This window comes from Zonotrichia leucophrys, chromosome 1 (genome assembly GCF_028769735.1).
Source record: "Zonotrichia leucophrys gambelii isolate GWCS_2022_RI chromosome 1, RI_Zleu_2.0, whole genome shotgun sequence".
Taxonomy (NCBI): Eukaryota; Metazoa; Chordata; class Aves; order Passeriformes; family Passerellidae; genus Zonotrichia; species Zonotrichia leucophrys.
This window is the reverse complement of record NC_088169.1, coordinates 94,407,162-94,419,499: the sequence shown is the minus strand read 5'-3', so window position 1 is coordinate 94,419,499 and position 12,338 is coordinate 94,407,162. Positions and strand designations below refer to the sequence as shown.

Here is a 12,338-nt window from a genome sequence, read left to right as displayed (position 1 = left end):
CACCACGGACAGAGCCCGCCACGGCCCGCAAACGCCGGGAGCGACCCGGGAGCTGTCCCGCTTGTGCCGCCGAGATGCAGCAGGGAAATTTTACCCAAGTTTTGGGGAAAACCCACGGTGCTCTATTGTTTACAGCGTTGTTTCATGTCTGAGCGCTCAATTTTTTTCCAGAACAGCTCGACTTGTTGTTTTACATTCTTGTGAAGTGAGTGCTATTGCTCTCTAGCCCCAGAAAGTCCAGATAATCCAAGGAAAATTACACTGGACAAATAACCCAGATGATCCCTGAAAAAGATTATCAGAGCCAGATTAGCTCCCAGTTTTAGATTTCAGTGGCAAAGGAAGCATTTTTCACCAGTACAGAGTGGGCTGCTGGTTTTGACCTGTTTTAAACAGAAGAGGCAAAGTAACAGGAATGATATCACCTGCTATTGTGCAACACCTCCTCTCTGCAGATGTTAAAGCAGACACAGAGACAATCATCATTATCCTCTTTTCATCGATGGTGACATTGAGACCTGAACAGATTAAGGGATCTGTCCAGCATCATTAAATATGGCACTGGAAGAGCCATCTTCCTTCTTTCTGGATTAATTGTCCTGGTGCCTGGACCATGCTGTTTTCAGAAACTTAAAATAAAGCATTATTGCCTGATAGATTAACTATAATGAATTCTCTGACGATACATGGAGTAGATAGACCTAAAAGCAGCATAAATATGTCTTTGCCCACCAGTTTGAATGAAAATGGCTGAAATTTAATGGTATGAAGAGGATCTTGGCAGCTCACACATTTCTGAACAAAGTAGCTGATTTTTCTGACATCTTACAAGCTCCACTGTGGATAATTTTCTCACTTACAGAAGATCATGTATCACAATAGAGTCATAACTTCCCATGCAAATCATATATTCATTTTAATCCTAAATAATATCCTTTCTACTTGAAAGGAGATGCTTGTGATTACTTGAGTCCTGATGGCCAACTGTCACATTACTGCCCACAGTAAATCTATGTAAATACTAAATAGATGTGTTTTTTCTACTCGATGATGTTCTTCTCCAGAAGAGATGTTAACAATATTGGAATGCTGCTGATTTTTTTCTTTTTCTGTTGACTACATTTGTAGGTTAATCATTGCAAACCACAATGAAGAGCGGGTCAGTTTCTTTAGGTAATACACCTGTTCATTGAGGATGATATTTACTGGTGTGATAGAATTTGCATATTAAATGGTTAAACAGTTCAACAGGTTAAAGAGTTTTCTCTCTGAGAAGATGTGTCTGTGATGGGTGAGATCTGGATCTAGCAGTCCTGTTTCTCCATATGGGAGGCATGATACATGATGTATCCCAGAGATTAGATTTTATTATTTCTGGCATAAATAGCAGAACTGGTGTTATTTCCTGAAGATTTCCTACTACTTATTCAAATTGTTAGAAACACACAGAGTAATTTGCATCTGCTTCCTCCCCCACAGAAGATTTTACTCCTGTTGCTTTCTCTTTGGAAACCCTGAGTCCCATAAGGCCTTCTTGTTTTGAAAGCCATTATAATTACAGACTCAGTCGCCTATAACTACAGCTGCTCCTTAATTTTCTGTGACTTGTAAAGCACTGCCTGGTTCCTGCCTGTCCCCACAAGGTCTGTCTGCCCTTGCTGTGTAATGCTAATTTCTAACCTACGTTCTCATTTGAAACATAGTTATGGGGCTATATCCTGCCCTGCATTTTTTGACTTTCAGACTCCTACTCTCATTCACTTCCAATTCTGCTCTGTTGTTTTTCTTTTCTTGATGCTGTATTTATGATGTATTTTTTTTGTCTGTTTCCATAAACCTACTCCAGTCCTCTTATAACTCTTCCTTTTTCCTTTCCATCAAAGCATTTTTATGTAGATTTTAATCAGATGCTTATAAAAAGACACCTTTGTTCCTTGTGTAAAAGATGCAAATGGCTGTCAGCTGCAGTCATTCAAATATGCAGTTACCTTTATCTCCTTTTTTGCTTGAAAGCCAACCTTGGACTCTGTACAAAATAAAATAAGTTCATCTTAAGCCCCAGGTCATACTGATTTGAACAACTAGTCCTAAAATAACTTTTAACTCTTTTTCTCTTCTCTCCTTTACTAACAGTGATCATAGTGGTAGCGTCAGTGGACAAATTTGAAACCTTTCCCACATCCCTACAGTCCCTATTTAATGTCTGTGGTCACCTGAGCTGCAGGGGTAACTGTTTGGTAACAGATGCATAGGAGTGCTGCCCAAAGTGGGGGGAAATTCCTGGGGGAATACCTGCAGGGAGTGCTTGGAGTCCTCCCCTGGGAGGGAACAGCTGCCTACTGTTTATGGAGGTGCTTTTATGAGTGCTGCCATGCAGCCCAGCACATCCCAGAGGTCTTGTTCTGGGAACACAGGTTCTACCTGTCACAGAGCTGGGACCTCACCTCAGCAATGTGGGGGAGTGAGCTCATCTGCCATATCACAGTTATCATATCTGTGCTCAAATGGAATGCTCAAACCAAAATGCTGATGGCCAGGATTGGTAGTGAGACTGGAAAAAGCCATCGTGAGTGAAAGAGGTGACCTTGTCCTCTCCTGACTTCTCTGTGCCTCCTGACAGGTTAAGTGGTACTTTGCCTGCAGTCTCTTTGCTTTCCTGAAATAATGAGTCTGAGTTCTTAATAGAATGTACTCAGGGCTGTTTGCATTACCAGGTGTTATTTTTCCTTTCCAGTGGAAAGAAAGGTGGGTCCCAAAGAGCTCCTCAGTTAGAGAGAGCAGAAGAGATTTTGTAATCAAGCTCTGTTGATGCTGAAGGGGGCTGTGGAGAGGACTTCTCATAGCAAGCTACCAAACTGATTTTTAGAGTTGCTGGCTCTGTGGGCCAGATAACCTTGGTCCAGGCTCCAGAAGAACGTCCCCTTTGGGAGCTACTGAGAAGATCTTCTGGTCTCCTTCTCCTTCATAAACAATAAATCCATTTGCTACCAAGCCCTGCCCTCAGCTTTTCCTCTGAAAACACACATCTCTATGATCCCATGCTGCAGAGGGAAACAGAAGGGCATTCCTCCATTGCCTTTCCTTTCCTTGCCTTGCCTTCCTTTCCTTTCCTTCATTCCTTACACATTTGTTTCTCTAAAGAAATCTACATTGGCATCAATCTTAAATGCAAGAAAATATGAGATATGAAATAACAAGGATACCTTCAGGTTTCCCTGTAAACTCACACACATTGTAAACACTGTGCATACTTAATCTGCAGACCTAAATCAGATTATTTTGCAGAGTTTCTCAACTAGATTATTTGTATGCCTGGGAAATGACTATTCTGTCTATTTCTTTTGCTGCAGTTGAAGAGCACATCCCTTCATTTTAGGGTTTGCATTTAATAGATGTCACCCTTATACAAATCTACTCTTATCTAAATTCCTAACTTAAGGGTAAGAAACTGAAGCTTTATTCTATTGGGAAAAAACCCCAGATTGGGGATATATCTGTGATCCTCCTCCTATAACCAGTTTTCACAAAGTAAAATTAAACTGTATTTTAAAACAAAATTTCAAATACCACCACCAAAAAATATACTGCTAGCTGCCACAACCCAACTAATTTTTTTTTTTGTTGAAAGTTCCCAAACATGGTTCTTAATATGAGTGCACTCCTGTGCTGGCAAATACTTTTAAACTAAGTTCTAGAGCTATTTTTCTACCATCAGTTCTCTTCACGTTTGATGTTCATAAACTCCAATCTCATTATGGAGAAAACCAGAAATTGAGTACACTGAGGCACATTGTTGTTGCTAAAATGTTTTTGAAACACTTCTAAGTAGTCCTAAAGCAGTTGTAATAAATTATTTCATACCATGTCGTATTTCTCCTACAAGAGTACTGTGTGTAAGTTCACAATCTTAAGTTTTGGAGGACTGTTTTCCTGCTGAGTGGTAAAACTAACATATAAATAACTTGATCATCCCAAACTGCTGCTGATATAAAACCTCCTCCTAAAATATATCAGATGTCATCACATGTTCCCTATGAAAACAGACAGCCCTCGTGTCTGTAGCTGTTGACTGAAGCTGATACCTTTCTAGATGAAAGATTCTTGACTGTTTATTAATCCAGCCATATCCAAATGGCCTGAATTCCTTCCAAACCTTTGAGACTCTTGTTTTTTATAAGGCTGGTGCCTCCGGGCAACCAAGAGCCAGCCAAGAGGAAATGCAGAGAACAGGGACTTTATCAGGATTATACACAAGCACATCCCTAAGCCTCCACTGTTAGCCTCTGCCTTTTCCATTTCCCTCTTTCCACAAAGCACTGCTGCTGTAGACCTGCTGTGACAGTTCCAGGCCACATCTTTATAGCAAAGAACCCTAAGTTACTTTTATACCCACAGAAAAAGAAAAACAGCAATAATTTACAAAACTTGAAAAATACGCTTAAACCTTAGAGAAAGTAGTGGGATCAGCTGAGCTCTCTCCGATCATTTTAGAGATTAACCTCTAAGCCTGCTGAATGCTCTGTGGTAAGCTTTTACAAGGCATTTCATAAGCAAACAACCCCACAGGCTATACTGCAACTTTACACAGGGCTGCAGATTTGGAGAGAACTTTTTGGGACACACAGCTCATTCAAAGCACAGTGTGCAGACTTAAACCCAAAGAGACTCTGATTTAATCCTGGGTTTCTCATCAACCCTCTGAAACACGACCTACCTCTTTAGCTGCTCCCAAGCCACCTCTCTCTAATTAAAGAGAGCTGGACTGTAAAATGCCACATCCTGTACCCATTTGGCTTGGCAGATTTAATGAGCCATTGTGGCAGAAACAAGGTAATGCCCTCAAGCCACTCAAGACTAATCCATTATTCCTTCCCCACCTCCCCCCAGTCATTCTACTAGCAAACTAACACCATCAGTTGCACAAATTGCTCTCTCCTTGAAGGGTTTCTGCAGACGATTTTTCTGACAGTTTTACATCTCCCATAACTCGGGTAAGCTGTGCTGTGGCAGCTGGGGGCAGTGCTCCCCCACCCCCCAGGATAAATGCCCTTTTCCTAAGCAGATGCAGTTACTAATAGGTCAGCTCTTATCTTCTCAGGGTGGCCTGAAATGAAAGAGCTGTGGGTAAGGCAAAGGCTGAGCATCCTCCTCCTTCCCACACTCTTCTGCATGGGGCTCTATGAGGCTTGCCAGGGAAAGAATGAAATAGATGATCCTCATGATCACATCCCTGTCATGCAAAGATTGAGAGACATGCCTGGAGATGTTGTCACAAACTTTCCTGTTTTCTTCCTCCTCCAGGCTGTATTCACTAGCAATACTTTGAGAAACAGAAATGTTGGAAGGAGAACTAAATCTTCTCTGACATTTCACTGTTTCTCATTAAATAGAAGAGAAAGTGCCATGATGGTTTGTAGGGATGACTTTTAGAAACATTTCTTGCACACTTTCCTACTATTTTGGCATTGTGATAGTAAATTACCCTTTAATTTCCTCCCTCCATCCACATACTTCCATCCCTCAAGGATATGTGTACTTATCAGAGAAGCAGAATATGATTTTGCATAATCATGCAGTACTTTTGGGGTTTCTCCTACCAAAGCTTGTATTTTCTAGGCAGAATTCATTTAATTGAGTAACACCTGTAGGACTTCAGCTTAAGTTTTTCTCAGATAAAGTCTGAAAAACCACTTAGATAGAGCTCAGGTCTGGGTTAACAGTCAGTGAAACAATGCAGGATTTCTTTCACTGCTCTGCTCTGATTTCAGTGTTGCTCAATTCCTCCTGCACCTCATTCAGTTTGGCTCCTCAGATTTTATGAAGGTGTAAAAATACCACATGAGTTAGAAATATAATATGGCATAAGTAATTCCCTCAGCATGCTCTTGGAGGGAGGTGTAGAATAGAAATTGGTCTACTGGCCACCATAAAATTTTTAAGAAGGAGAAATTATGCCATAGCCACACTAACACTAACATGCTTTAAGGTTAAAATTGTTCTGATCTGTTCTCTTCTGAAATAATTGCCTAGCTACAAACACTTCCACAACAGCGACTGTGTTTAGCAGAGCTTAACTTGTGCTCAGACAATAAGAAAAAGGCTGGGAATTGTTTCTTGTTGGTTTAGAGTTCCATACCTTGTCTATCAGGAGAAAATGCTTAAGATAGATCTGGATCATATGGCATAGAAAAGACAACATCTATTAAAAATATTGCACTACCAGGAGTTCAAGGAAGCCACGACATAATGCCAATGTTTCTGCTGAATGTGAAGTACTTTCCTAAAGAGCAGATTAATTTGAGGGATGTTTTTCTTAAATAACTGCAAACATGAGAGCCACAGGATCTTTCAGGATGATGCATTTGCTTCAAATGTTACCTCAATACTGTTAAACTCTTTACTGAAATGTGACATTCTCAAAAAAAGAGAACTAAAGTGATCCTGCATTTAATCGAATATGAGAGAAGAATTACAGGTGGATGGCCAGTGGGAAAAACACAAGGTACACTGCCCATCCTAGGAATGCCTTAGAGAGGATGATTTGTGTGAAGCGTAGCAGAATTGTCTGCTAGAAACTGGAAACAGAGTGCTTGATTGTGAGTATTTTATCATTACGTGCAGGTTGTTATCCTGTTACCCCTTTTTCTAAGTGGGAAAAACCTGAAGATTCAAAGCACTGCCAGCACAGTCTTTTCTACCCACACCAAGCCCAGAGGAGTCATGCCAAGGACTGGGCTGTGTAAGGAAGCACACTTCTGGTGCCAGAGAGCACAAGGAGCCTCTTCAGCTTCCTTATTCACCATTTTCTTCCTTATTTCTACTCTTATTTTCCTAGGAGAATGTTTCCAGCCATGAGGGTGAAAATTACAGGCTTGGATCCCCATCAGCAGTATTATATTGCCATGGACATTGTCCCTGTGGATAACAAGAGATACAGGTAAGCTTTTCAGGGGCAGAGGAAGGAATCTTGTACCAGCTTTACTGTCAATGACAGCCTAGGACAGACTTCTGCATTAAACACCATTGCAAACATGGGCTAGAGGAGACCCTACTGATTTACACCAACATAGCTGATTTGACCAGCATCTTGGTACACAAACTCAGAGTTTTAATACATTCTCTTGCACTTTTGGAGTGAAATCTTTCTCTTTTCAAGTAGCAGATTTAATTGAGGAGACCTCTGCCATGCATTTCCTGATTGACACAATTAGCAATGACTGTCTGAGGGAACTGGAATTACCAATGGGGGTTATCTCCAGGGGCTGAGTTATCTCCAGCCCCTAAATCTACTTCTTCAAGAAAGGAATGGGCAAGGAGCAGCTTGGAACTAAGCCAGGCCCTTCAGGTCTGGCCTGAACTGGATTGGGTGATTTCTGTTTCAAAAGTGCTCACTGTCCAGCACAGCGGCCTCAGTGAGTATTGGTCCCTGACCTACAGTTTGGAGTCACTGAGAAACTACCCACTGCTGTGCTAAAGACAGGAAGAGGAGATTTCTCTGATATTAATGGGCTTCTGATCTTAAAAAATACTCTGGAAAACTCATGATCCTCTGCATCCCAGAAAACTCTCCAGACTGACGTGATTTATGTATTCTTATTAAAAGACCCCTGAGAGCAAGTCTTTTCTCCAAACAGTCTTGATTGAACCACATTTCAAGGATTCAGAATTGAACCTCTGCTTCAGATGCTAAATACTACATTTTTGTTCCCAAATTGTACAGAGTTTTTCCTCAGGAAAAATGCTTTTCCTGGGAAGAAGAAAGATAGTGTTTGATACTCAGCTGGATGTTTTCCTCTTTCTAAGAGTGTGGTTCTAGCAACACTGAGATTTAAAATACATTTATTTTCTTACCCTGCTTGGCTTGTGCAGCCACATAGAGCAAATTAACAGGAAAGGAAAAGACTCCTCTTTTTTTTTTTTTCTTTTTTTCCCCCCCAATTTCTTGTGCCAATACAAGAAATTAGTCACTGTTTGTAGGTAAGGACTGGAACAGCTTAGCAGAACTGAGTAGAGACCCAAGAAGGGGCAGCCCAGGGCAGAGCTCAGAGGTGACAGTAGAACTGTTTGTGAAATACCTTTGAGGGAAGCAGCTGCAGATCAGGAGAAAAAAAGTGTCTAGGCAAAGCTGTGGTAGAGAAATTTATGGCATATATAGGATGGCTAGAACAGGAACACAAATTTTTTTTTTTCTAATCTCAATGTATGTAATGCTATACGGAATTCCCTTTTTTGCAACATTTCAAACCAGAAATTCTGTTTTATCAATTGTTTTACTGGTATCTATTGGATATTGTCCATTCTGGGTGAAGCCACACGTGTCTTCCAAAGTCTGGTATGAGATACAATGCAGATTTCCAGAAATTTCAGGGTATTTATTAATATTTTCAGAGAGGACTTTGTTTACCATATTTTCCAGCCTCCTACTCTGGCTCAGAGAGGGTTAAGGAGTTGAGAAGGCACATGTGGCAGAGTTTTACAGGGAAAATAACTGCAAGGTGGTTTTAATAAGGAATCAAGTCTGAACAAGTGGCTCAGGGGTAATCTGGCTTTCATTTAGAAGGTAGGAGGTTGCAATAAAGCACATTCTCCCCTGACTGCAAATGAGAGCTTGGGGTGCATGAGGGTGGCAGGGGAGGGGGAGCCCTGGACGTGTTCATGCAGTGAGTGAGTAAAAACCTCCCTTAGCCACCCACCCTTCCTCTTTCAGGTATGTGTACCACAGCTCCAAGTGGATGGTGGCTGGCAATGCTGACTCCCCAGTGCCCCCCAGGGTTTACATCCACCCTGACTCCCTGGCTTCTGGAGACACCTGGATGAGGCAGGTGGTCAGTTTTGACAAGCTCAAGCTGACCAACAACGAGCTTGATGATCAAGGCCATGTAAGTTAGAAGTTAATCCTGGTGCCTGCTGTCCTAGCCTTGCTCCTCTCAGACTTGAAAGGGTGCTGCTGCTGCTTTGATGCTCCTGTGTCCTGTTGGGCACACGTGTCTGTGGTTGCTTCCAGATTTATGGAGGTTTTTTTTTGCTATTTCAGTGCTTTTCTTCAAAATGTTGCCTGACCCTATAAAGCAGCACTTTTCTCTTTGTTCAGAGTACAGACTTTGTCTCATACATGCTTGTAAGAAAAGGATCATTTTCTCCATATTAACTCTTACTCCATCCCTGCTCTCTTGTACATCTGGATGTTGTGTAAAATATTTTTTGGGGAAGAAAAAGTCCTTTTCCTTTTGTTTTCTTTTCAGATAATCTTACATTCAATGCATAAGTATCAGCCTCGTGTTCATGTCATCCGCAAGGATTTCAGCAGTGATCTTTCTCCTACAAAGCCAGTTCCTTCAGGAGATGGGGTGAAAACCTTCAACTTCCCTGAGACTGTTTTCACCACAGTGACAGCCTACCAAAACCAACAGGTAAATCCTTCATGCTCCTTTTATGTTGTGCCTCCACAAAAATAATCAGAGTGCTCTTTGTGACTGAGACGCTAACTTCTCTGAGAAGCATGGAAAAGTTACACTTTACAAAAAAAAGAAAAGAAAATGCTTGCTTGCTCTGGGGTATTGTGTAGACATGAAGTATCTAGCTAGGAAACCACCTTGAAGATAAGACGGATATAGTTTTATTGTAAAATCAGTAACTAAGAGCAACTGTAAAGAGACGTGTTGTGTTCAAATTTCCTTGTTACTGCATGGTACAAAACTAGAGTATCCTGTCCTCAATATAATTTTAAGGCAGTAAAACTATAACTCCAGATCAGTTCTCTTAAAGACAAAGCAGTTGGGTTTTTTATAGCAGTGAAGGAAAAAGTTTTGAAAAGGCCCAATCTCATCAGTTTGTTGAAAAAATAAGCCTTTGAATGCATATATTGCATATAAACTGAAATTCTCATGCATGCATGTCTTTTGCGATAGGGGTCAGGTAAGGGGTCAAGTTAATGCGCCCGAAATTTAGGAAAGTAAACTTCCACTTCTGCAAGGAGATGGTCATTAGGATCTCCTGGGAGCCTGCCCTTAGGAACAGGGCATGGAGCAGAGTAGAGGTGGCAGATCTCTAAGGGAGTATTCCATACAGGCCAACAACCAGGAGCCAGAAATCAGACAAGGAAGTCAAGAGAGCAGCATGGCTGAGTAGGGACCTGCTGGGAAAACCAGATGGAAAGAAACAAATGCACAGGCAGTAGAAACCAAGACAGGTACCCCGTATAGGGACTGGGTGAGGAAAGCCATGGCAAAGCTGGAACTAGACAAGGTAAGGGATGCAAAGCATAACAAGAAGGGATTCTACAGTTAAGTTAACCAGGAAAGGAAGGTTAAAGAAGGTGTACCTCCCCCTCATAACCAATGCTAGAAAACTGGTAGCAACTGATGGGAAGTCTGAGGTACTTAACACCTTTTTTTGCCTTTGTCTTCAAATGAGTGAGTCCTCTCTTTTTGTACATCTTGAGCAGATGGACAGCAGGATGGAGACTGGGTAAGCAAAATGCTTCCCACTGTAAGTAAGGATCATAAAAGAAGGCTTTGGAGTGACATAATTGCAGTCTTCCAGTACCAGAAGGGAGCCTACAAGAAAGATGGAGAGACTTTTTACAAGGGCATGTAGTGACAGTTTAAGAGGAATGGTTTCAAAGTGGAAGAAAGTAGGTTTAGTTTAGATATTACAAAGTAATTATTTACAGTAATGATGGTGAGGCACTGGCACAGGTTGCCCAGAGAAGCTGTGGGTGCCCCATCCCTGGAAGTGTTCAAGGCCAGGTTGGATGGGACCTTGAGCAACCTGGTCTAGAGGAAGGTGTCCCTGCCCATGGCACATGGGTTTGAACAAGATGATCTTTATGGTCCCTTCCAACCCAAAGCATTCTGTGATTTTATGATAATTTGTGTTTGATTTGGGTCTTGCATAGTTCTCAGTGATGAGACTTAGTATTGACTTTAGATACCATAAGGAAAAGATGTCACCACAGCAGGACTCTTTCTCTAGGGACCTTGACTTTGTTAGTGATCTACACTTTTCTTAAACTAGATTTCAGTCCTCTGGAACTGAAGGACAGACCCCTATTAAATCAGTTTAAGGCAGATTGTAATATTTAACCAATTTGTAACAACTGTGAATTCTTACAATTTAGTGAAATGTTACAGAGTTTTTTATTTTGCAATGTATAAGAGAGCACAGGTGCAGACAGTGCTCCCATGACTGATTCTTTTTCTTCCCATGACTCCCAGATTTTTTTTCCAATCTGGTCCCCTTGAGTTGACTTAAATCAGGATCCAAAATGCATCAAAAACATTGCAACACACTGGTGGGTTTGCTATCATTGCAGCATGGGAAACTTCCTGGCTCCTTGTCCAAATGCAGAAACTCCATAAATCTTGACTGTAGATCAGACAAAGAAGGAGGATAGGGAAAGGAGAAGAAATTACAGGAATTAAGCCTGTCATTCTTCCTTAATGACAGGAATTATAAGACATAATTACACAGGGAGGGAGGTGCTAAAGGAGGAATCCCTGTCAGGGATTGGCACCATAAGCTGCCTCACCATAAAGAAATGCTGACATTTCTGTCTCTCTGAATTCCAAATGTTTGGGAATTTTGTTCAAAAAGATCTGGGGGACACAACCACATTTTTATAATACCAGTGAGGAGATTCTGGTGGGCTGGAGAAACATTTTCATTAAAACCAAATCTAAATCCCCTGAATCTGCCTGCATGCCCTCCAGTGGCTGCAGAGTGTTGCCTTACTGGGGGAAGCGTCTCTGGAAACAATTGTAAAATGTTAGCAAATCCACCACAGGGATTCCCTCTGCTGTAATTCCATCCTCCACAGAACATATCTGTCTCTGTACACACAAGTCCCAGGACAGCTGCAAAGTCAGGCTAGCGGAAATTAAGTTCACAAATTAAGCTTCTGCAAAAATAGGAGCTGCATTCCAGATCTGAGGTTAATATCCAGAGTAAGGGCTTGGTCTGACAGAAGCAAAACACCTGCAAATCCCCTTCAGATCAGACTGCATTAAACTAGTCCCTTTTGAGCAGTTTCAGTGAAACCACCTCAAATTTGGTAGGATCTGGAGATCTCACTCTTCTTTCATTCCAAACATAGAATCTCTAGGACAAGCTGAGGCTGGCAGAGGGAAGCTCTTGTGCTACACTGGGTTGCAGAATAGCCAGCAGGGAGTATAATACCACCGGCTGCAAGGTCAAAATCCCACTGTTATAGCCCATATTTACCAACGTGAAATTCATGCTTAAAATTAAAACGCAAATGAAGATTCCCCCAAAGCACTCAGTCTGGCTGCTACCTCCTTTATTCAGAGGAGGAAAAAAAAATTACAGACCAGAAAACT

The 12,338-nt window shown here is 41.5% G+C and overlaps 1 protein-coding gene across 1 annotated transcript in view; it reads left to right on the top strand.

The window, feature by feature from the left end:
* TBX15 (T-box transcription factor 15) overlaps positions 1-12,338 on the top strand; it is an 89,067-nt gene that overhangs the window by 53,391 nt on the left and 23,338 nt on the right. Inside the window, exons 3-5 of the mRNA XM_064722991.1 lie at positions 6,836-6,937; positions 8,708-8,879; positions 9,243-9,410. Coding sequence (XP_064579061.1) covers positions 6,836-6,937; positions 8,708-8,879; positions 9,243-9,410 — 442 coding nt within the window. The remainder of the gene's footprint in view (positions 1-6,835; positions 6,938-8,707; positions 8,880-9,242; positions 9,411-12,338) is intronic.